Below are 26,610 nucleotides of genomic sequence, written 5' to 3' on the forward strand. Positions count from 1 at the left end.
AGACAAAAACAAATAATGCAATAAAAGTAAATGACTCGGACTCAAATAGACCCAATCCGGGTCTGACTCAATCCAGAGACTTAGGATCATCTGAATGAAGGGCTCTGATGACCCCATCACATAGCCCTCTGAAAACTTCCCCAGAATCTGGATACGAATCGGGGGTCGCGATCAGAAATAATGCTCACTGGCACTCCATGCAGGCAATATATATTTGAGCCAGTTTGTCCAATGGGGTACCAATCCTGAAAGGTAGGAAGTGAGCCGATTTTGTGAGGCGATCAACAATCCCCCATACTGCATCATTCTTTCTCACTGTTCTAGGGAGCCCAGTAACAATGTCCATAGTAATATGCTCCCATTTTCACTCTGGGATTTCTATTGGTTCCAGTAATCCAGCCGGCCTCTGATGTTCTACTTTTACCAGCTGACAGGTTAAACATCGGGCCACAAACTCAGCTATCTCTCTCTTCATACCCTTCCACCAGTAATGTTCTCGAAGATCCCTGTACATCTTGGTACTGCCAGGGTAGATAGAGAAACGAGACTGGTGGGCCTCTTCCAAGATTTCCTTCTTCAGGTCAGCATCAGCTGGAACATACAACCGGTGACCAAATCTTAGGGTGCCATCTAGGTGGATCTGGAGTTCGAGTCGCAACCCTTTCTCCACTTCGTCCTTGAGCTGACAGGTGTGCACATCAGACTGTTGAGCGACTTTTATTCTGTCGATCAGTGTTGGTTGTATTCTCAAAGTGGTCAGCAAACTTCTTGCAGTTTGTGTAACCACCTTAACTTGCAACTTGTCAAGATCCCTCTGAATCTGCGGTTGAGTGGTGAGTAATGTAGCGGAGCCTACTGCCAACTTTATGCTCAGAGCATCAGCCACCATATTGGCCTTTCCTGAATGGTACTTAATGCTCAAATCATAATCCTTCAAGAGCTCCAACCACCTTCTTTGCCTCATATTCAATTCTTTCTGGGAGAATATATATTTTAGACTCTTGTGGTCAGTATATACTTCACAGTGTTCGTCGTATAGATAGTGTCTCCAAAGTTTCAAGGTGAAAACCACTGCAGCTAACTCTAGGTCATGAGTCGGGTAATTCTGCTCATAAGGTTTTAGCTGTCTTAAGGCATAGGCTAATACCTTACCATTTTGCATTAGTATGCAGCCTAACCCATTCTTGGAGGCATCACTATAAATAGTAAATTCTCCAGTTGAGGACGGCAAAATTAAAATTGGAGCAGATACTAACCTCTGTTTAAGCTCCTGAAAGAATTTCTCACAATTGTCGTCCCAGATAAACTTGGCCCGTTTCTTAGTCAAACGGGTCAAGGGAGTGGCTATTTTGGAGAATCCTTCCACAAATTGTCGGTAATACCCGGCCAGTCCCAAGAAATTTTCTTTGACGTTGGTGGGACGAGGCCAATCCACCACCACTTCTATCTTCTTAGGGTCTACCGATATTCCATCCTTGGAGATCACATGACCGATAAATGCCACACTGTTCAACCAAAATTTACATTTGCTCAGCTTGGCATATAACCTTTTCTCTCGAAGAGTCTGTAGCATTGCTCTCAAATGATCTTCGTATTCTTCCCTGCTCCTTGAGTAGATTAGTATAGTCAATGAAGACTATCACGACATGATCCAAATGCTGCCTAAAGACTCTGTTCATTAAGTCCATAAACGTAGCCGGAGCATTGGTCAGTCCAAAAGGCATAACCAGAAATTCATAATGCCTGTACCTGGTTCGAAATGCAGTCTTTGGCACATCATTAGCTTTGATCTTTAACTGATGGTAACCGGATCGCAAATCTATCTTGGAGAAGATTTGGGCACCTTGCAGTTGATCAAACAGATCATCGATCCTGGGCAGAGGATATTTGTTCTTTATTGTTATCTTGTTCAATTTTCGGTAATCGATACATAGCCGCATACTCCCATCTTTCTTTTTCATAAACAAGACAGAAGCTCCTCATGGAGACACACTGGGCTGAATAAACATTTTATTTAAGAGTTCTTGTAATTGTATCTTCAATTCCCTTAGCTCAGCAGGAGCCATCCGATAAGGAGCCTTGGAGACGGTTCCCACTCCTGGTGCGAGATCGATAGTAAATTCGATCTCTCGATCAAGGGGTAATCTCGATAATTCATCCGAAAAAACATCCGGGTATTCCCCGACAACTGAAATATCTTCCAATTTGATCTCTTCTCGGGTATCCGTTACACAGGCCAGATAAGCCGTACACCCCTTTCTTAGCGCCTTTCCGGCTTTCAAAGCGAAAATAAAATGCAGTGTTGAATTACCTTGAAGGGGTGTGTCGCCCTAAAACAAGAACTCTTGTTCTCCAGGCATCCGGAATACTACTCTTTTATTGTAACAATTAATATGGGCGTGGTACTGAGACATCCAGTCCATTCCCAAAATGATGTCGAAATCCTGCATGTCAAGTCGTAGAAGATTTGTTTCTAATTCTTTTTTCCTTATCTGAATTATGCAGTTTTTGTATTTAATGTCAAGAACTACTGTTTTCTGAAGGGGTGTAGCAATATGCCATTGTTCTTCTAATTTCTCAAATGTGCAGTGTAATTGTCTGAAAAAACTAACTGATATGAAAGAATGCATAGAATCAGAATTGAATAGAATAGAGGCATGAACCGAGTTGACTGGTAAAGTACCTGTCACCACTCAATCGCAAGTACTAGCATCCTGACGAGTCAGTACAAAAACTTGAGAGTTACTCCTCGGCCTCTGGTCCTCTGGTGCAGAACGTCTGGGCTTATCCCTCTTCCAGCTCGGGCAGTCGCGCGTAATATGTCATGTCTGCCCGCAAGCAAAACAAGCCCCAATTTTCTTCAAGCAGGTCCCACTGTGGTATTTTCTGCAGCTAGGGTAACCTCGATTTTGTCTCTTTTTAGTCGTAGGCCCCTTGCTGCCTCCGGACCCACTGCTCTGCCCTCCAGTCGACCTGGTCCTCTACAGGTCATTTCTCTCTCTATCAGACCTTATCAAATCAGCCTCAACCTTTAAGGCTCGATCCAACACATCTCTGTAGCTTGTGAATAGGTGGGAGAATATTCGGGACCGAATCTCGTATCTCAATCCTTGCTCAAACCGGTTTACCTTGCTTCTTTCCTCCTCCATGAACTAGGGACAAAATCGTCCCAGCTCATTAAATCTATTGGCATACTGCAGAACATACATCTGATCCCACTGGGTCAGCGCCAAAAATTCATTTTGCTTCATCTTGCTGACTGAGTCCGAAAAATACTGAGTATGGAATAACCTCTTAAAGTCCTCCAGGTTATTCTATTGGCAGTATAAGCCGTCCCCATGACCGTTCACCAATATTCGGCATTCCCTTTTAGCATAGGGATTGCCAGTCTGACCATCACTTCATCGAGAAAATGGAGTGCTCCGAACATTTTCTCCATTTTCCTAATCCATGCTTCTGCTGCCATGGAATCGGGTTCACTATCAAATGTTGGTGGGTTCAGTCTGCGAAATCTCTCGTAGTAGGAATCTGCCAATTGTATAGCAACCAACTGCATCTGCTGCTGTTGTTGGAGCAGTTGTGCCATCAACTGATATACCCCGGCTAGATCTGCTTGACCTTCTACAGAACGTGGAGAATCCTGAAAAACCACTGATAGCTAGGCTCGGGGGAGGGTGCTCTCGTATCATCATCCATGTCTCTTAATGGTCACCTAGAAGTCAAAAATTTTAGAGTAAGATTACAATAAACTAACATATTATGACAATTTCTATAAGCTATAATATTCTTAACTACCCATTACTCCAGATTTTTACGGTTATTTTCTTGTTTAACCTAGAGCTCTGATACCACAAGATGTCACGCCCCAGACCTGGATCCGTGACACGGCCGTGCTATTGCCGACTACCGCCAACAATAGCACGAAGTCTCATACAAGGGTAACAGGTAGCCAAAAAAAAATCAAACTTTCATATATTAGAGTATTTACGGTACAACTTGCTAGTTGTTACAAAATACAGAGCTCCTATACAGTTCATGTACATAAAAGTATATATGTTTCACCCCAAAAATAAAGAGGCCCTGTTGCAAAAGAAAAGTGCCTCTGACGGCTATCACTGGTGGTGATCTGAAAGAAAATATAAATGAACGGGTATGAGCTACACGGCTCAGTAAGTAATCCTGCATAATCTTATTGGATTATTTATAATGCTAAACATATTTAAACAGGATTTGAAAAACTGACATGTACATTATCTAATAATTCATTATGATAAAACATTTATACTGAATAAATAAATCAGTATTTTATGTCAACAAGAATTTTTCATAAAATATATACACATATAATGTAAAAACCATACCTCCGATATGCCGTGGTTCATACTCTCGGATGCTACTGCAAAGTCGTTATCGGCCACTGGCAGGGCCAGCTCAGTTTTTTATCAGCCACTGGCGAGGCCGGCTCAGTCATTCTCGGCCACTGGCAAGGCCGATTAAGTTGCATTCAACTCGTAGCATCAAGAGCCTATAGTACCTCTTGCAAGCAATACACTTAGCTAGATGAAATTGCTATATCAACTTGCATGCATGATACTTTAAAATCAGCATAAACGTGATGCATGCATAGCCATAAATTATGAGATAAGGCATGTTACTTACCTTTCATAGTATGCTATACATAAAGTATGTATATGAACAATACTTAGAAAATCTTAATAAACATGATGCTCACATGATCTTTATTAAGATTAAAGAACAGGCTACTTGCATACAAATAACTTATACATTGATAATTCATGTAACATAACATGATCCATAAAAGATTAGGACATGTTACTTACAGTAGTTCGTTATCCAAATTTCTTAAGTCCAGATGACAGATCTTTAATCACCTAAAACCACATCATAAGAATCACGTTATTCTCTATTTATTTATTTTAGAATTTAGTTCATCTTACTATGGACTTGCTTAGATCCCATCCAAGGATCTTAGCCCAATCCAATTTACCCACTTTGAAGCCTTTAGGGTTCAATTAAAGCCTCTCTCTCTCTATCTCTCTCTTTCTCTCCTTCGTCTCCACCGAAACCCTAATCGCTCCGGCCGAAACCCCCGGCCTTCTCCTCCTCCAGCCACTTCTTCTTCCCCTGCAACCCTCCGGCTCCTCCCCTTCCTCTTGCTGGCAATCGGGGAAGGGGTGAGACTCCCTCGACCCACCGGCCGAGGTGGTGCTTCCACCCCGGAGCAGCAGCGGATGGGAGGCCGGCCCTTCCTCTTCTCTGAAGTGATGTCGGAGAAGAGATGGAGGGTCGGGAGGTGGGGCCGAAGCCCGGTCTCCTCTGCGAGGTCCTCACATACTTCGACCACAGCGAGGTAAAGCCGTCGTCCGAGGATGAAGCCTCAAGGGTCCGGTAAGCCCCTTCTCTCTTTTTCTCTTTTTTTTTATTTACCTTCTTTTGTTTCCTTTTCCCTGTTTTCTTCTCTCTTTTTTTTTATATATATAGCGGTGCCACCACCTCTTCACCAGAGAAAATGTGGGGGCTCAGCTGGAGATGGCGGCCCTGTGGCCGCGTCTGTTGCCGGTTCGGCTAGACCTGGCGGCTCGTGGCCGCCCCTGTGCCCTAAGGCAGCCACAGCTGAGGCTGCGGTGCCCTGTTCACCAGCAGGCCGAGTCCGGTTGGGCTCGGCCCGGATAAACACCGAGCTTGGGCCTGGGTCGGACCTTGGTCATTCTCAGGCCGGCCCGCGGCCTGCGAGTCCAGCCCACTGCCTGTAAGTCCGACCCGTGGTGAAGTCCGGCAGCCTTCCTCCCATCTCCTCAGTACCGGTCTTCTCCTCTCTCATGCATTGTTGAAACCGAAAGGAGAACACTGCACAGAGGAGTTTCCACCCATTTTTCTTTTTTTAAACCTTATTTACTTAAGTACAGCAACTCTTACCTTGCTTCGGTTGGTTGCAGCCGAGCAGTATAACCCTCTCGAAATCCCTCCTTCCTCTCCTAGGGCTTCAGAGCTCCTTTATCCTCCAGCTCCAGGGGTCCGGCTTCTCTGGTGCAGTCCTCCAGAGGGCTAGGAATTAAGAGGATAGAGTAAATCGTGGGTTAGCAAACTAAAGATTTTTATAATATAGCCTAAGAAATGACCCCTTGGAGAGGTGGCATCCTCTCCTTCCCCCTTGCTCCGGGAGCCTCCAGCTTCCCCCCTTCCTCAGGCCAGCTAAGTTCTTCATTAACCGAGGATGAGAGGTGGCGGGCTCCTAATTTGCATGGCCAAGGGCCAATAGCTGGCCTTCCCTTTACTGGCCAGCTAGGGCCCTGTCATTTCTACCCTCAGGCATGAGGTGGCAACCCTCCTTAGGCTGCCATCTATGGGTCCAATATGGCCCACAATACCTGGCCCAAATACCCTCAAACTGGGCCTCAAAAGTATTGACCCAGTTAGTATTGAGCCCAGAAATTACACAGTGATCACTGGAAGATAAAATAAGATACCTCAAAAAGGACATGCATCACATACAAGCTACACAAAAATGTTTACATACACTGCATCATTGAAATAGTGGTGGCCTAATAGGGGTACATATAGGAGAAACAAATACGAAAGTAGGTTCAACGAAAAATGAACTCCTTTGTGAATTTTGATTAATTTTGCCACTCATATCGTGACAGAAAGAGGTATCGTTCTTGACAAGTGCAATGCCCACAGTGGAATACCACCAAAGCAACACAAACAATGTTCGCATTTTTTCTGTCTAGGTCTTCGAACAACCATACTATATACCAACGGAGGGATAAGATACAAAAGACATTTTGATAAAGAAAATGTTGATATTTCTTCTTCCTAAACAAAAAAAGATACAAGAAAGCATTACATACATACAAAAGCTTTCCTTTGATCAGCATAAGAGAAAAGTATTCTGTATACAGCTAATGTATATCCTGCAAGGGAAAAGGCCATTCCTGTGGTAATATGCATACAAGAATACATGAATCAACCACCCTAAGTGAGATCAACAGCAGATTTACAGCACTCGCTTCGCACCCAACAAACCACCATGCCTTATTATTATTGGCACAATCTCCAGTTAGAAAAAGAAGAGGGAGCAGTGATGTTAGTGATCACAAAGGCAGAAACAGAATCGGGCTCTACAATTTCATCTAGTTGGGTTTCCGTTTTAGTTGCAATATGTGTCCTTGCAGGCTGCATTGTCTCACCTGTTTTCCAAGCATTTCATATTAACAAATAATATGTGACAGTTGTCAGTTGTTAAGGAAGTAAGGAACTGTTTTAGCTTGCTCTGATGAGACTGCATCAGGAGGCAGATGGGGTTGCATAGGAACTTGAGTTGGCATCCAACAGAACCCCTACCCACCCACTCACCAAGGGAAAAAACAAGAAAAGGAAAAGAAAACCAACCCGATGAATCGTGCCATTGCCCATAATCACATGCAGGGAGGGGCACAATTCATGGGAATGTTGGATTACACTTCCGTTCCTGTGGCTTCCATTTGCCTCCTAAAGTGATCACATCGAGGAACCAGTTAAACTGTTTCCAGAAAATAATAAATCCGGCAGTGTGACTTACGTGCGTAGCTGCAACCATGGACAAGAAATCTCTGGATTGATCCAGTAATGCTTGCTCTTGAGCTGCCATTTTAGCAAGTTCCGATACCAAGGAACTCATCCCTTCTACCTGTACACAATGCTTTAAATTTACATCATGAGAGAGAGAGAGAGGATCATTCACATACTGCAAGCCTGACCATACTCGAAGAAATATAATCAGATCAAATAAAGATTGAAAATAAAGGAGAGAAGCTTTTACCCTTATTTTTTAAAAAGATGCATTACCAATCAAAATTTTAACTTTTGCAGAATGCTACAATGACCATTAAACTTTCCATATCATATGGAAATCTCATTGGGTGTGGTGTCATTGAATTTTTGATGAAAAGTATGCTTTTGGAGAGTAGCTCCAAATTTTCAATTCAGAATGAATTGATCCACATATGTCAATAAATAGGTAACAATGCAATTCTCATATAGCTTCAAACTCTACAATTCCAAATATTGGTTATTAGTTGTTAGACATATTGAGTACCATAAAAAAATGGCTATATTGCAACTTTGGCTGTGATTGACCAAAAGAAACACAAAAAAGTGATATCAACGACATTTTAAGAGTTAGTGCAGGAATCTACAGAAAGAATCTCACCAACATTAGGTAGTCTAGGTTTGCATCTATATGCAGCCAAAATACCAAAGCATAATTTTCAACCATTTTGTGCTTCCTGAAACCATTATCTTTTATTGTATTTTTTTTAATGATAGTCTCATGTTTTCTAGAATTAACTAGATTATCAATTCATCATAAATCTTATTAGATCTGTTAGTAGTTTCTTTGATGACAAGTGTGCCCTGTATCACTATGTCACTTGTTACACAAGGTCACTGAATATATGTGACATTATTTTTATGATACTGCATCATTATATTAATTTAGCGAAGCATAACTTTCCATTGATTACCTATCAGCTCACCTGAACTGCAGGTATAGCCATCTAGAACTTCATGTAAAAGTCATTGTAGGCATCCCTAACTGATCTTTTTTAAGGATTGCATCTTAAAGTTACCCATAAATTACATATCAGCTCAAAGTCCTAGTTAGGCATGTCTGCAATTGCTTACGACAAGAAAGCCTTAGAATATTACAACTGTACTTACTATTTCGCTTATCACCATTCATTTGCTACTTAACATATTTGACTACCTTAACAAAGGGACTGACCCTCTCTCATTAGACCATTGAGGACTAATTCTGGACCCATTTCCTAGGTTAGTCCCTTGGATTAGAAATCTTGGTGGCTAACCCTAGTGATTCGGCAGCACTGAGTTGTCTACAGCTATTCATTTCCACATTCACTTACAAATAAATTTCTACTCAAAAAAAAAAAAATCATCACTAATGCCATTCCACAGGAAAATATGCTTGATATATGCATGCACCAAGTTGTCTATAAATATCAGTTTCGACATATTCTTCCAAATTAATTTCTACTTCTTTGAAAAATTTCCATCCGGGAAGCCATTTGACAAGAAAAATTTTTATCTATGTCTACATATTTGGCAATAAGGATGGATGTTTGTTTAAAAACTAGTTGAGATATTATAAAAACATTTGGCTACCACCAAAGTTTAGATGGAATTCTTAGAGTAAATCTATATTATACATGCAATCAGGCATATTCTGGTTGTGGAAGCATATCTAGGCCTTGGTTCCTTCCAATATCTAATAAGTTCGCAGAATATTACCCAAATACCATACCAATACCCAATTATAAGCATTGGATGTCGGCGTTATGGTTGAACAAGCATTTAGGACAAGGGCATACCACACTTACTGCTAGATGCCAAGCCTATTGAGCTTTACCATTTCCTAAGCATTTTAACTTTTGACTGAGCCATCCATAATCTACTAATGTATGAAACCAAATAAAGGTATAGAAAAGTCTAAAGCCCTGTTTGGGGAGCTGTTAGTAGTAGAGCTTTTGGAAGTAGAGCTGCCTGAAGCAGAACGTTTATAAAAAAGCTGTTTGCTGTTTGGTAACTATATTTCTAAAGTGCTGTGGCACTTTAACATGTGTTTGGTAAACAAACTGAGAAACTACTTTTGTGTGACAAAATGACCATAAAGGATATTACCAGTATTATACAACAAAGCATAATAAAATATAATATTAATACATAAATATATGATATAGTATAATATTATATAATATAATATAATATAGTACTATAACATTATGTATTATAGAATAATAATTTAATATAATATTAAATTATTTAACATAACATATTAATGTATTATGATATAATGTAATATAATACTATATTTGTAGTATAATATAATAATAAATATATAAAATATTATAATTATTAGTATAAATTAATTTTTCATCCTTTTAATGACCATTTATCTCTCTAACAAATTTTCTAGCTAGATGATAAAATTGGTTAACAATTACTAATATTTATTTTTATTTATTTATTTATTTAGATCAGATTATTTGCCACTCACTCATTATTTTTTTATTTATTTATTTATTTTATTTATTTATTTATTTATTATTTTATTTCATTGAAATATAGAGGGGTCGTCGGCCATGGGTGGTGGCCGGCATGGTGGTTGCCACCGTGGGCAGCCACGAGCTCCCAAAACAAAAAAGAAAAAAGAAAAAAGAAGAAGAAGAAGAAACAGAGGCAGCGGCGTTAAGAGGAAGAAGAAGATAGAGAGGGGAAGGGAGAGGATGGGGAGAGAGGAAGAGGCAGGATGAGGGTTTTGGAAAAAAAATATAATTTAAATGGAGATATTTTGGTCCAAAAAACAGCTTCCCGACAAAGCTGAAAACAACATTTTCAAAAAACTCCAAATTAGAGCTTCTCCCCAAAAGCTGTTTTCAGCTTCCCGCAAAAGCTGAAACAACTTTCCAAAAATTTTACCAAACACCATTTTTTATCTAAAAGTACTTTTGGAGGGCCAGAAAGTGCTTTTTGGCCCTCCAAAAGCTTCCCCAAACAGGGCCTAAATCATAATCTTACATCACTAAACTGCATGTTCATGCACTTCAAAACCTCAAGAAGTTCATTTTAATTTTGAAATAAAACAACCAACGGCTTCTCTAAAATGATAGAAATCACACAAGGTCACCTCATCTTATTTCTTGGGCACCATAAAAACCACAAGATGATAGAGTTAAGGTTGATGGTGAATCAAAACCTTTGATCCTTTCACATTTCCAACATAGATCAACACTGTTGAATTTGTGGTAGCTGGAACTAAATATATCAGGAAATTCAACTGAAAAAAAAGCCGTTTTATTTGCATTTGCCTCACATTAGAAACATGTTCTGCTATTATTTTTCTGCCCTGACACATCTGTTTATCATACGTAACACATTAAAAGCGGTGAACACAGATTTATATTGAAACAACATTTACGGCAAACAAAGTTAATGATGAACAACAATCATATGATTTCACATTGGAGTGTCAAAAAATTTATGGGACAACTGAAAGTTCAGAAGGCAATCTGTACATGTCATTACGTGGACATGCTATTTATCTACTAATAAAGAACATCGTTGAACAAAAATTTTCGCCAGTTACAAGTCAAAGATTAAGACGCCAATTGCGGTTATCTTGTCCTGCCATCAAACTGTGCAACTCTCTACAACACAAGTTTGACTAGAGAAAGACATTTTAAGGGAGGCACTAGCTCCAATATTACCTTAAAATGATATCTAAACACTCATCAAGCAGAAGCCTAAAAGACATATCTAATAGATAATATATATGTAAAAATGAATATTATGAAGGTAAATCACCTTTGACAATAGAGAACATATTGAGGATCCCATTGCCTGCATCATATCAACTGCTGAATCAACAGCATCTTTCACTTCTTGGATGTCTGCCTGTTAAAAAAATAGAAAATAACTACTTAATTTGCAAAGTTGGGATGAAATAGTTACATTGATTTATTACTACTGGATATCTAAAGGTACAAACCTTTGCTCCTCCAACAATAGGAAGACGGAGCGTGCTAGCCTTCAACGCTTCAATAGCTCCTAATAAAGCATTAGAATGATCTCTATCCAAAAGAGACCACTCCTCCAAATAGGTCATCTGCATCAATTAAATATTACATGTTTAGATCTGCACAAATCAAAACACTTCAAATATTGAGCAAGTCCCGTCATCCTGAGAATTTTTCTAGAAAAATTTTCAAGCTTATTGTATTCAGTATTCACTTTATTGGAAATGTATTTTTATCTCTTTGGTTTCTTTCACAAGTTATGAAGCACACGCAACAGCTTTTGAGATTAAGATTTCACAGGAAATTTTCCCATTACAGAAAATTATTCCTTAAGGATACAAGCTGCCTAGACATTTGCAGCCGATCGACGAAATGTTCCCCATTATACTACCATATATCATGTTTCCATTAAACCAATCCATATTTCTGTACATGATACCAAAAAAATCATTCATAAGAAGCAATTAACAGTTGGTTGAAAAAACAGAGCAAACTAAGGATCACATAAATCACCGGGTAAATAACAATAGAACAGCTGAATATCTCAGACATGCTTGACACCAATGTGGAACTTCTAAAAATGGGTGAACATGCTCCCATCTATAGTCAGAAGCTTCCCATAAAAAAGTGGGGAAACGGACTAAATATTGTGGTTAGCATCTTTTTTTTTCCTGAAAGAAAAGATGCCTTTACAATACAAGGCCAAAATAATACATAAATCCCTGTATTGTGTCAGAAAGTAGAAACACGGTTTGGGGATATCAATTGAAAGAAGATGACTCTTTGGGTATGGCCTCTGTGGGAGGATATCTAGGTTGGGTTGGTGTGGGGGGGGGGGGGGGGGGGGGGGGGGGTGGAAGGAAACCTCATACAATGGCTAGCATGAACAACATGAACAGAAAGAAGGGTGTGGTGTTACGAGTTTGAGCTCGTGAATAAGGCGTTATTAGAAAGAGGCTTTATAATTGGGCAATTAGAATGGATGAGAAAGATTATGATTTCAATAGAAATGAAAGTAAAAATTTGCAGGGCAATAATGGGGCTAGAAGAAGTAAGACATGAACTTTCTCATTAAATTTACCTTGTGGAATAGGGGTTTTTGCATGCTTCCTTCTTTTCTGAAGTATATTTCCAAGTGGTTAAGAAACCTAACTTTGACTACCTTCAGATGGCAAACTCCAATAAAAGACTTCAACATAGCACTAAAGGAAACAATGAAGTCAAGGATAAAATAAATATTCTTAAACATTACCATTCATAATAAAGCTGAAACAACTCATGCCTTAATAAGATTTTTGCCGAACAAGCTGGTTCGAGGTGTATCAAATCTGACTGCTCAAGGGCCGGCACGGTTTCCGACTACTAAATCGGTTTGACCCCTCCCCTCACTATTAAACCCTCCCGGGCTTGCTTACCACTCGACTCTGCACCCTCCCTCTTGTGACTCAATTCTCCCACCCCCCCAACCCTCATTACCTGAATCCACCCACCACCCATGTTCGGGTAAGTTCCTCCCTCTCCCTCCCTCCCTCCCCCATCTCTCTTTTGAGGTCGGGTGAGGGCTAAGGTTCCCCTCACCCACCCTCTTTCTCCCTCCCTCCCCCTCTCTCTTCCTCTCTCCATTTCTCCCTCTCCCCCTCCCTCTCCAACTCTCCTCGTGTCAGTATAACCCGGAATAGCATAGTATGGATCTATACCATGCCAAACTGGTCGCTTGCCAGTACCCCTCCATTACCAATTCAACAAACCTTGGGGCATACCATCATTTACTAGGCTTAAGCATAAACCAAACCCTAGTTTTCATAATTGTTGAGAAGGGTGTTTGTGTTGGAGATAGAGCTGGTTTGTACCAAAAAAAAAGAGATAGAGCTGGTTGTTTTGGGTTTCGAAGGCAAGGGTGAGGATTCCAACCTAGCAATCTTAAGTTGAATTTATAAGCATGGAAGTCAAATTCCTTAGACCGGGATTCAACCCCAGTTTTCAATGTTAGACTTGAAGGAGCTTAGAGCCTAAGATGACTCCAATGTAAGATGTCAAAATCAATTGCACGACCTAAAAAGGTGCATATCCAGATTTCTTATAGAATAAGAAAGCCACACAAATTTGGTTCCTGGGTCCAAATTTCATATTTACTATCTATCTGGACTAGACATACTTTGAATCTGCACTAATTGATGAAGCCTCTTGAATTTATTGCTTCACTTTTCAAATCTGCATCCAGGAGAGGGCCCTAGAGTTGGTATAGTCCAAATATCATGCGATTTATAAAGATATTTGATTTTATTATTTGAACATCCAAATTTTTGTGTGCATCAAATACATAAACTTCAAATATCTTAAAATTGATATGATGTAATTGTTGATGAATATTGATGAAATCAGGGCTGATATGTTCAGCACAGTTTTCTATCAAAAACAGGTCATTAGTTAAGCCCGAATCAAATCCAGGTTAACCTAGTCAGAGTTTTATGTAAACCGTCCATTTATTGGCACGTTTTGGTCCAACCATCCTAATTTTAAGTCGTTGGCTCATTTTTATGAATAAAGTATTGTTGCAGGGATCTAAGATTGATGCCGTGCGACACCCTTCTCTCCATCTGCTCCTCCACTTCCACCTTTGCTTTTCTTTTCTTCTTTCTCTTATTCCTTCTCTTCTTATCAATCTGTTACTACACTCTATCTCTCTTGCATATTGTTTCCCTTATGATAAATGGTTGATCCTGTTATATGGCATCAGAGCAAATCTAGGGCCTTTTTTGGGTCTTTTTATTGACTTTTTTCGGAAGTAATCGTCACAAATATACAAGGAGGAAGGGCTTGATCTCTGAGTTATTTTTCTTTTTCTGTTTTCACTCTCCTAATATGCAGGTTATTGAATCCTATGTGTTGTTGGTACTTGGAACCCTCATTTTAATAGAAGCACATGATACCTTGAAAAGAGGGTGGTTCAAGGCTTCGCAGTACTCTGTCCTATATCAAGTGTGATCGTACACTCAAGATAATAATCCAGGACAACAAGATGCTGATAAGGGCTCTGTTTTTAATCCCTTGAACTTATTCTACCATTTGCTGTCAAGAAAAGGTACAGTCACAGAGATCTGCATGTTTGATCTCCCATGCTGAATATTGAAATCTTTCATGCCATGCACTAGTCCCGAAAATCTTTATGGTTGTGTTAGATCTCATTAATCTGTTATTAATATTTCCTTTGCTGCAATCATTCCCTTTATCTGAGCTTTTCTTTTAGAATGGCTGGTTTACACAATGATACAGAGGCAGTGTCTCTATGTGTCATATGTTTGGTGTACAAATAACATCTGCTAAACTGTGTGTAGCCAAGAATTATCTTCAGTGGGCAAAGGCCGTGGACATTTCCTTGAATGCCAAAACAAGCATGAATACCTTGTTGAAAAATCCACCTTCCAGTGGTGAGAAGATGAAGGAATGGAGAAGGAAAATTTTCGAGTCATAACATTATTGTGAAATAGTATGGAACCTACTTCCAACAGCAACTTAATGTTTTATGATACTGCCAAACAGACTTGGGAAATTACTCCTGCTACTCTTCAGAGGAAAACATCTCTCAAATTTATGAAATATATGAGCAGATTTTTCAATTAGAGCAAGGGAACAAGCCACCAACTGAAGGGATTACAGGAGGAACTAAATGTTTATCAACATCTCATAAAGGATGTCTAGAAACAAAGGCAGCAAAGGGAGGAATTCAGAGTGGTTAAATTCCTATCAGGGCTTAGTTCTGGATATAAACATCTAAAAAGTCAAACTTATGACCAGTAATGACCATCCTTCTTTAAATAATGTCTATACTCGCCTTTAACGTGTAGCTATTTCCTCTACTACCTTTCGGAGAAAGATCAGCTTCTGTATCTTCCGGTAGAGATGTTGGAGGTCATGATGATAGTAGACGAGGTCATGGAGGTCGTAGTGGACAAGGCAGAGGATGTGAAAGCAACAATATAAAATGTACTAAACATGGTCGCAAAATTCATATAATAGATTGTTGCTGGGGTTGTTGGGAAACCAGTTTGGGCCAACATTACTAGTAGAAATCAAGCCTCTGATGCTTCCCTTAATAAGGTTGGTGTATCTCCCAATCTTGACCCTTCAGTTTTGTCTACCTCGAGTAACATGGTTTCCATTCCCAGAGAAGAATACAATCAGCTTCGCAAGCAAAAGAATGCTTCCAAGGCTACTATAGTCCAGTCAAGTACTTTATTAGCAAATCATGCATCCCATTCTTCTCCTTGTATCATTGATTCAGGAGCTTCGGATCACATGACTGGTACTCTTAGCTTCTTTTCCTCTCTTAGTGCCTCTTCTTCTTCCAAGGAGAAGAAAAGGTACATTATCTCCTGTTTCAGGCCAGGGAGAAGTCCAGGCTTCCCCTTAGCATTATCCTCTGTTTTATATGTGCCTAAATTTCCTTGTAACTTACTTTCCATGAGCCAGTTTACTAAAGCGTTGAACTGCAATGCAACATTTTATCCAACTCACTATGAGTTTCAGGATCTCTATACAAGAAAGATGATTGGTGGACGACACGAAGAAGGAGGCCTATATCTTCTTGATCATGGTGGCAGTTCTTAAGCTATGTTAGGTCATAAAGAATCATTAATTAGATGGCATTGTCACTTACGACATTCATCTGTCTCTATTTTACATCCTTTTTTTCCTAGTTGTCCTAATATGTCCGGAACTTTACGTGAGTTGTGTGAATTTGCTAAACATCATAAAACAGTGCTCCATCCCCGCGTTAGCAAACATAGTGGTTATCCTTTTGCACCTGTGCATGGTGATGTCTAGACTTCTCATTCACCGCTCTTAATGGTTTTCTATATTTTGTCACATTTATTGAAGATTTTCTCATATGACATGGCTTTATCTCATGAAAAGAAAAAATGAAGTTTTCTCCATATTTAAAATATTTTATAAAGAAGTGGTTAATCAGTTAAGCACTAATATTAAAGTCAGGGTCGGTGAAACCTTCCCGAAGCAGGCAATTCCGGCCGTTTCGAGCCATACTAGTGGCTTACAGGTTCGCTTCCGACAATGGAAACAAAACCCGTTGCCGAAGCCGAAGAAGGAGAAGAAAAGAGAGCGAGTGGGGGAGGAAGGGAGGGAGAGGGAGAGGGCGGAGGCTGGCAGAGGCCTCGGGAGCGAGGCCGCGGCCGGTTTTCCTACTTCGAGCGAAATAGGAGTCTAACTGCGGGTTAAAAATTTTGCGATTTTTAAGTGAAGTCGGCAAATTTTAAAAATCGTAAAATTTTTAAGCCGCGGCTGGACCCCTGTTTCGTTGGAAATAGGAGAACCAGCCGCGGCCTCCACTAGCCCTCTGTCGGCGTCCGCCACCCTCCACCGGCCTCTCTCCTTCTCTCCCCCTTCTCTCTTTCTTTTTCTCTCTCCTATGGAATGCATGCCGTCTTCTCCATCGGTACAGGCCTAGCACAACCCGTACCGACTCGTGCTGCCGGAGAACCGGTATGGTGCGCAGTACCGATTCCGCCGACCTTAATCAAAGTTCTTAGAATTGATAATCGAGAGATTATATGTCAAAAGAATTTGTTCCTATCTTCAGGATCAAGGAATCTTATCACAAACATCATATGTTGCCACCTCTCAGTAAAATTAAATTGTAGAATGGAAATACCAGCATTTACTTGAGATATCTGGTGCCCTTATTTTTGAAAGAAATGTTCCCAAACGAAATGTTCTAAAAATTTATCGGAGTGATGTGTTAATTGCTTGCTATTTAAAAAATAGAGTACCATCTATTTAGGAAATAAAAGTCGTAGACAAGGTCGGTCGTGTCCTCACGAATCTCTTTTTCCTGTCATTCCTTATATCTTTAGATGTGTTTGTTTTGTTCACAATCTCAATCCATCTTAAGAAAAGTTGCATCCTGTTTTTCCGATGTATTCTTCTAGGATATTCTCATTCTTAGAAGGGTTATAAATCTCAGGATCTTGTTAGACATAAGAGGTATATACGAATGTTACCTTCCATGAAGAAATTTCATATTCGCTGACCGGTCAATTTCTTGAAGACACTTATCTATCTCAAAGAGACAATGCGACTCCATCTCCTATTCTTCCTCTTCCAATTGATGAACCATATCATGTGCCACAAGTTAAAAGAGACATGTCAACTAATCACGTACACTAAACGGAAGAAGCATATGGCCTTTGAAGATATAACCTTCAATCAATCACTTGACTCAAGGAGAGATCCAAGTACAGTTATACACTCTTCCTCTATACCATTCCTAATAATGATTTACCCCTTGCTCTCAAAAAGCCTAAAAGAGCTTGTACTTCAAATCTTATTAGTCATTTTCTTACATTTGACTCACTTTTTCCTAAGTCCTTAGCTCTTGTTGTTTCCTGTGTCTCTACTCCTAAAAATTTTGAGGACGCCCTCTCAAATCCTGGCTGGAGAAAGGCAATGATAGATGAAATGGAAGCACTTCACGAAGATGGTACATGGGAACCGGTACTACTACCTGTTGGAAAATGCACTATTAGATGTCATCGGGTGTATAATATATAATTAAATTTTCAACCGATGGTTCAATTAAAAGATACAAGGTCAGGCTCGTAGCTAAATGCTACAATCAATCATTTGATGTTGACTATTTCTAGACCTTTTATCCAGTAGCCAAGCTTAACTCTATTAGAGTGATTATTTTGTTGCAACGAATCTTAAATGATCCTTATTTCAACTTGAGGTGATGTGCTCTTGCACGGAGGTTTATCTAGAGAGGTCTATGGCCCTGTTTGGGGGAGCTTTTGGAGGGCCAGAAAGCACTTTCTGGTCCTCCAAAAGTACTTTTAGATGAAAAACTGTGTTTGGTAAATTTTTCGAAAAGCTGTTTCAGCTTTTGTGGGAAGCTGAAAACAGCTTTTGAGAGGAAGCTCCAATTTGGAGCTTTTGGAAGAAAGCTGTTTCAGCTTTTTCGGAAAGCTGTATTTTTGACAAAAATGCCCATATTAAAATAACATAATTACATAGTTTGTCCCTTTATAAACCTAAAAATCTGCGGGATCCAAGAACCCTAGCCGTCAGACTCCCTTCCGTAAGAAAATGTATTTTTCTTTTCAATTTTTGTATGCATCTCTTGAACCACATTTTAGAAGAAAAAAAATTTAATCCTTTTACATACCTTCCAAAATCAATCTATTGTTTTTTTTTTTATCATCAACCTCGTGGCCCACGCTGAGGTCCTCCTCGAGCGTGGACCACGAAGAAGAGCCCCTGGACCGCGGAAAATTATTTTATGAAAAATTATGAAAAATTGTTATGAAAAATTATTTTATACTCATAATTATAATACTTTATATCTTTATTTTGTATTATACTATAAATATAATATCATATTATATTATATCATAATACATTAATATGTTATGTTAAATAATTTAATATTATGTTATATTATGAGAAATTAATTTATACTAATAATTATAATATTTTATACCTTTATTATTGTATTATACTATAAATGTTGTATTATATTATATTATATCATAATACATTAATATGTTATGTTAAATAATTTAATATTATGTTATATTATGAAAAATTAATTTATACTAATAATTATAATATTTTATACTTTTATTATTGTATTATACTATAAATATTATATTATACTACATTACATTATAATACATTAATATGTTATTTTAAATAATTTAATATTATGTTATATTATGAAAAATTAATTTATAATAATAATTATAATATTTTATACCTTTATTATTGTATTATACTATAAATGTTGTATTATATTACATTACATTATAATACATTAATATGTTATTTTAAATAATTTAATATTATGTTATATTATGAGAAATTAATTTATACTAATAATTATAATATTTTATACTTTTATTATTGTATTATACTATAAATATAATATATATTATATTATATCATAATACATTAATATGTTATGTTAAATAATTTAATATTATGTTATATTACCAAATATTAATTTACCATAATAATTATATTACTATTATGCTATATTAACATAATATTATTTTATATTACAATAATATTATACTATATCGTATATTTATGTATTAATTTATGTTATGTTTTATTATATTCTGTTGTATAATACTATGCAATATCCTTTATGGTAATTTTGTCATACAAAAGTACTTTCTCAGTTTGTTTACCAAACACAAAACAAAGTACTACAACACTTTACAAATGTAGTTACCAAATAGCAAACAGCTTTTTATAACAGCTCTACTTCAGACAGCTCTACTTCCAATAGCTCTACTGCCAACAGCTCCCCCAAACAGGGCCTATATGGATTCAACACTTGGATTTTCTCCAACCAAAGGTGCTGGTCTAGTTTGCCACTTTATATGGTTAGAAGCAGAAGTGAAGCTAGGGCCCAGATTTCATAAATACCATTAACCTCCATTAATTCAGTTATGCCCCCCATCCCCCGAACAAAAAAACCAAGCTAAATTTACAGCCTCCCATTCCTGCAGAAAAAAACAAGCTACAATTGTTACTTCTTGCCCATCTACAATCACCCCAACTTATATTTTCAATCAAGCTGAAATTTTAAATGGATTCCTCATCAAATATCGAATGCCTAAATTAACTAATTTAAATTTTAATCAACTTTAACCCTTTTTTTTTGATACGAAGGTAACTCCACCATACGCGCATGAGTACACTCATGAAAGTCAAAAAGAAGAAGTCATCTGAGGAGGGAGGGAGCAAACTCAGGACTCTCCCCGCTAGGGGTGCAAATGGATCGGGTCGGGTCGGGTCCTGAGTGATCCCGACCCAATCCGATTTTTTGTTTGGGTCCTAATTTTGGACCCAGACCCAACCCGGTTGAAGATCGGGTCGAGACCGAATTGGATCCGGGTCGGGTCTGGGTCCGAGTCAGGTCGGGTTCGGGTCTGAATCGGGTCCATTTTTTTGTGCTTTTGGAAAAGAATTTGGGCAAATCTAATTTGGTCATATCATAATTATGAGGTGCTGGGTGACCCATGACTTGAAAGACTTGCAATTGACCTCCAGTCAGAACAAATGACCAGTGACGTACTGACTAAGTCGGTCTACAAGCCAACATATCACACTATTTTTTATCTATATGACTGATTGGACGAAACTTGGTGTCTCCCAGCTCCCCTCTCACGAGGGCAAAAAAAATCCAAGACCTTCTTCCAAAATCCAATTCCATTGCAGAAAACTGGCACATGACCCATATTCAGTTCAGCGTTCCCTCACTTTCTCCCTTCAAAAGTTAAAAGAAACAAAAACCAAAAAACAGAAGGAAAAAAAAACCAGCTACCGAGACACCAAAGGTATCAACAGTGTAATAGATCGAGAGAGAATCCTGACGCCCCGAGGTTCCATTGGATTCTGTGAACCTATGCCTGTTGCTATCCTTCCTACTCCCCTTAGGGCTTTTCCACTTCTTTTTTTTCTCTCCCTCTTCAGGTCCATTCAGGTCGGGTCGGGTCCGTTCGGTAAACCCAGACTCGACCCAGAAAATGATTCGGATCCAATTTTCGGACCCGACCCGGACCCGCGGGTCCTAAAATTCAGGTCGGGTCGGGTCTACGCAAGTCGGGTCGGGTTGGGTCACGGGTCTACGCAGGTCCATTTGCAGCCTTACTCCCAGCGGAACTCTCCTGAATGATGCCTATGTTAATTGTATCAACACCCTATCCCGTTTCTTGCCCAACGTCAATCATTTACATGGATGTATCTAATCTCTTCTCCAACAGTGAGTGACCCCTTGTTGGAAGACTCAATGCCCCCTGCTATATTTCTTAGAGGTTTTTCGTATTTTTTATTTATTATCTCTGCTATTTATAAAACATAAGAGATAAAATCTATAACTCTCTCTCTCTCTCTCTCTCTCTCTCTGTGTGTTAGAATAATTCATTTGTTCCTACAATTTGCCTACAATGTATCATGCAAACATTGGTTTTACATTATCATTTTTTGCAGGCATGTGACAAATATATAAGTCAACAAATATATAATTAGATCAAATTATCATGTCATGACATAAGATTTTTTATTTAAACAAAATTATCAGTCAGATATAGTGTCTGCATTGTGAAATTCTAAAAGTGAATTGTAGGATTTTTGTTTCTTTTTTCAGATTTATAGTCCTAATTCAACATATTTTTAAGACCTTTTCTTTTGTAGAATCATCTTATAATGTCAACCATGTTTGTCTTCATCTATATATAATACTACTAATGTAAATATAAAATAAAAACATAAATCTGAAATCTCAAGTGCATTGGAGTAAAGAATCACACAATGCATTGGCTAAGTTTTCAATCATCAAGTAGGGCAGTAGCAATTCAATATTTGATGCAACCTAAGTTCCACTGAAGCATTCTGGATCAAACAGGCCCCCATTCACAATCCTAAATTTAAAAACATGCCTGGAATCATTAGAGGGAAATAGTGTTTGAAATGACATCTTTAAGACAATAGTTCTGTGAAAGCCAGGTTTCTTTCACGGCCCACAAAGGCACAATCCCCCCTCCATCCCTAGAAAGAAGAAGGCTGGTTGTCTAAGATTTTCAAGGAAATACTCAGTAACCATTATACATTAACTTCTAAAACATCCAAATACATAACAAAGAGTGCAGCAATTTTGAGAAATTATAGAAGTTGAGTATTTTACAGATAAGAAGCATGGAAATAATTCAGAATCAAAATTAAAATTGGAAAAGAAACCTTGCAGTGATATCAAAAAGGAAAAAAAAAAAGATAGAAGAGAGAGAGAAGGGGATAAAAGACTTACTTGCCCCTTAAGAATAGAAGTTAGTTTTAGATTTTGTTTCAGAAGCTGTAGCTTGATCCTTTTAATAGTGACAGAATCACGCAACTCTGATGTAGTTGTCCATGCATTATACAGATTTTTCTGATACAAAATAAATGAAAGAATTTGATGATAGAGCATCATCTATGTTTCTCTAATAAAGATCAGGGAAAGAATTAGGTTATTAATATTCAAGATCTTACATGCAAGCTAAACCAACACATATAGGATGAAGACAGCTAAAAGAGAAATTAAGATGTTTAACGAACTGGCCAGCAGTTGAAATTAGACTATAAACAGCAGAATTCATGCGTAAGTATTATCGAAGGCCATGTTTGCACTTATCAAATAGAAAAAAGGAAAAAGAAAGAAAGATAACTGCCATTGGATGACCTTTAATATGTGTGCAAGCTCTAATTCCATGAAATTGCATATAAAGCCACACCAAATTGCAATACAGCCTGCACGTTATTCACTTGACATTCTGATAAGCACACTTTTGATGAGCACCCTCGATGTGTAGAATGCTGTGCTTCAATGAAAGGGACAATTGCAAGGACCAGCGAAAATTTGATACACAATAATGAGAGGGAATCCTCCGATAGGCTATAGACGTGCATGCATGGGAGTACCAGTGCATATGCATGCCGACACGTACAGATCAAAGAGACAGGATTGAGCTAGGATTGTAGAGCTTCAATTCTATTAGTACAAAATTGATAATCGCATTATCTAAGCTGACGATCCACATTATTTATCAAGTTGTAACAGCACCTAAATTACCTAGAAACAAAATCATACATTTTGAAGGTCTCCTACGTATACATGAATTGGATATGAAAATTTAACAATTTTAATGGAACTACACAATATTTTGAGTATGTTCATCAATTCAGAAGCATTTAAACTCATCAAATTTTGGTTCATACGTGTATCGTGATGTGATCATGATCAACACTATAGATCGCAAATCCTTTGATTTTTTCATCCCATAGTTTGACTACGTTCTTGATTCCCCTGATATTAAAATTAGGAGTCACACCGCAAAATGTAAGTTGATCCAGGTAGTTTTAGACTGTTATTCTTTATTTTTTTCCCGTAATTATATTTAATTTTACCCAGCAAACACTAAGTTGTCTGCGAATAAAATGAACTAGCATTCCTCCTCTCCAATTTGCACAAAGAGTTCTTCTATAACATGTATAAAAAGATAAAGGTTTAAAGGTGATAATCGATAAACACCTATTGCCACTAGAAACCCACTATTTGCTTCAGAAGTAGTTTGCGCATGTGGTATTACTCCCATATACATAACCAAAAGTGGCAAGATACCACCAAAAATCTTTTGAGGAAAATAGACATGGTTGAGAACAAACGATTTGCAAAACAGCTGACACGACCCATATTGGTAAAAACACGTGCACTAACATAAATTCAAATGAATTATAAAAAATAAATCATAGATCCAAAAGAACCATATATAGAACAATAAATAGCTAGCTTCTAAAGTTTGATAGGCCAGCAAAGAGCAACTATAAAAATATACATCATGGTTGGCTGTACCTCTCCAAACTATCCGATTCGGAATGTACCGAACCAAACCGATAGGGAACCAAGACGGTTCGCCCTATCGGCTCGGTAAATAGGCCGAACCCCCACCGTTTGATTAAAAAGCCCCCCTCCCTCAGATTGAGAAAAAATTCCCCCCCCCCCCCCCCCCCCCCCACCTTGATTGTTCAATTAAATAGGCACCCTCCCCCCCACCCTGCTCAATCAACATTGCTCGCCCCCTTGGCTTCTGGTAAGCATCCCCCGCCCCCCTCTCTCTCTCTTTCTCGCTCCACTAGGGTTAGGGTAAAGGTTTAACCCTCACCCCCCCTCTTCCTCCCTCCCTTTGACTTTCCCTCTATCTCCCTCTCTTCCTCTATCCTTTTCTCCCTCCCCCCTCCCTCTCCCTATTTTTGTTATGCTTCCAAACGGCACAATACAGACCTGTACTGTACCAACCAAGTTCCATTTTTGAATAAAGCAAATGAGACCCATTTCTGGAGAACCTGCCACAAATATTTCTATTCTAACAGTATTCAGCCACAGAGGCATTATAACAAGGGTCGTGTGGCAAAGGCTCAAAGAAATTATTGTCAAGGAGCATTTGATGGTAGTTCTTATAATGATCGACAATCAGAAAAATTACTTCCAAAATGGCAGATAGCAGGCTTTTGTCAAATGAAGAATTTGATAATTTACTTTTAGGGTAAGAATTGTCCATATCTTGCCACATTAAAAGCAGACTCCCTCCAAATTGATAGGGCATACAACATTCAAGCTCACATATGTAGAAAACACACAGACCAAGAATTCATAACAAGAAGCAGATAATAATTTCAAATGTCGATATATTAAGAAAGCAGACCTCTAAGATTATAATACCGACATTACCTCCGCAGTCAGTCTCTGTACCAGGAGCGCACCATTGGCCCTTGCATTCACCCAACGCCATTGCAAGTGCTGATTATGGAACAGCCTCAGCATGTGTGCTTCCTCAATCCGGTTCTCCCCTTTCTTTGCCCTCCTCACTTCTGCTGCAAAGCTTATAATTGAAGGTGCATTGCCCGGCTGACCAATTGGAGAGGAGCGCACTGATGCATTGTTCCTCGCTTGCAAAGGGCTGGCCATTCCCCTTGATGGAGAAGCTGCAATCTTACTTGGAGAAGATGGCCTCATGGGTCCACGGAGTGGAGAAGAAACCGACCGAGGAGATGACAAAGGGCTGTCCACCAATGACTTCTTCACCAACCCGGGCTTAGGCAGCGACCTTCCAGTCCTCGAGCCTGATGATGATAGTGGTACGCCTGGCTCCGGCAGCCGGCGTAGCCTGCTGTTGGTCTCCTGCCAGAACCTTGCAGGCACACTAATTCCACGGGGAGTGACCTGTGCCCGTGGGGGCACGCTGAGCTCCTGCGCCCCTGAATTGCTCCCGGAGGACACACTATCAGTGTCCGATGATGCTGAGAAATCGCCCCCATCAAAGGATGCACGGCGCGTGCCATCGTCGAACACCATCGACTGCTGTAGCAGATGGACGGTTGCCAAGATAGAACCTTTTCTTTCCAAATTGCAGTCCAAGCTCCTCATCAAGGGATTCGACTGCCGGGTTCTGGCAGCCGGCCAGCGGTGGTGGTTCTCAAAGGTCCGGGAGTTCTCCGACTGGTTGCCAGCCCTGGCCGGTGTAGCGGCGGCTGGGCTGGCCCTCCGGCGCTCCGGGGTGGGCTTGCGGGCGGGGCTGGGGGAGGTGGCCTTGGCGCGGCTGGTCTGGTAGAAGAAGGACTCCCCCTGGAAGGAGACGGAGAGGCTTCGGGTGGTGGTGCAGAGGGCCCGGGCAGCGGCGGAGGGCTCGGCGGAGGCGGGGCGGGGGGTGGAGGGGCGGCTCCGATCGACGGACTGGGATCTCTTCTGGGCGGGCCCCGACACCAATGCCGGAGGCGTGGAGGGCCGGGAGGCCAGCAGCGGCGATGGGAAGCGCCGGGAGCTGGAAGAAGAGCTCGAAGAAGAATAGGAATTGGAAGAAGAATAGGAGGTAGAGGTAGTAGTAAACGAAGAAGAAGAAGAAGAAGAACAATGGGAGGAGAGGTAGCGAGAAGAGATCCCTTTGGTGCGGGGCCGGCGGGCGGCATTGTCCTTCTCGGAGGGGTTGAGAGGGGGGCGGACGGGGTTGTGGGGATCGTCGGGGTGGGAGGGGCTTTTAGGGATATGGGCAGCGGTGGTCGTCGGAGAGGCGGCGGCGGCGCGGATGGCTGCGACCATGATCCCCGGGGAGAGATCTGGGTCTCCGCCTCGGCCCTATCTCGATCTCCGCCTATCTTCTCGAATTCCGCCTCCAGCTAGCCATTTGGTGGAGAGAAAGTGAGGGTCACATTACCTGGCGCAGCAACGGACTCCAGCTTCTGTAAACCTTCTCTTTTGCCCCCCTGGAGAAGAAGAGAGAAGGGAAGAGTGAAGCATAGAAGAGGAGAGAGAGAGAGAGAGAGAGAGAGAGAGAGAAGGATTCGGAGTCACTGTAGTCTTTCTCCGTTTCTATGATTTCGTTAGTTATTATTTTAGTCTGTTGTTGCTGTTAAGCTGAGAAAAGCTTGCCGTTTTGCCAAGGAAGCAGTGTCCGTGTGAGGGGGG

At 39.9% G+C, this 26,610-nt stretch overlaps 1 protein-coding gene across 1 annotated transcript in view; it reads right to left on the minus strand.

Annotated features, from left to right (window-relative positions):
* Positions 1 to 6,793: 6,793 nt before the first annotated feature.
* LOC103696553 (QWRF motif-containing protein 2) overlaps positions 6,794 to 26,610 on the minus strand; it is a 35,687-nt gene continuing 15,870 nt past the window's right edge. Inside the window, exons 2-7 of the mRNA XM_039134041.3 lie at positions 24,880 to 26,408; positions 22,423 to 22,542; positions 11,567 to 11,683; positions 11,383 to 11,472; positions 7,583 to 7,690; positions 6,794 to 7,211 (exon numbers count right to left, since the gene is read on the minus strand). Coding sequence (XP_038989969.3) covers positions 7,155 to 7,211; positions 7,583 to 7,690; positions 11,383 to 11,472; positions 11,567 to 11,683; positions 22,423 to 22,542; positions 24,880 to 26,244 — 1,857 coding nt within the window. The 5' untranslated portion in view covers positions 26,245 to 26,408 and the 3' untranslated portion in view covers positions 6,794 to 7,154. The remainder of the gene's footprint in view (positions 7,212 to 7,582; positions 7,691 to 11,382; positions 11,473 to 11,566; positions 11,684 to 22,422; positions 22,543 to 24,879; positions 26,409 to 26,610) is intronic.

The sequence above is a fragment of the Phoenix dactylifera genome, chromosome 15 (genome assembly GCF_051530095.1).
Source record: "Phoenix dactylifera cultivar Ajwa chromosome 15, Ajwa_hap1_PhDact_Kaust_v1.1, whole genome shotgun sequence".
Lineage (NCBI taxonomy): Eukaryota > Viridiplantae > Streptophyta > Magnoliopsida > Arecales > Arecaceae > Phoenix > Phoenix dactylifera.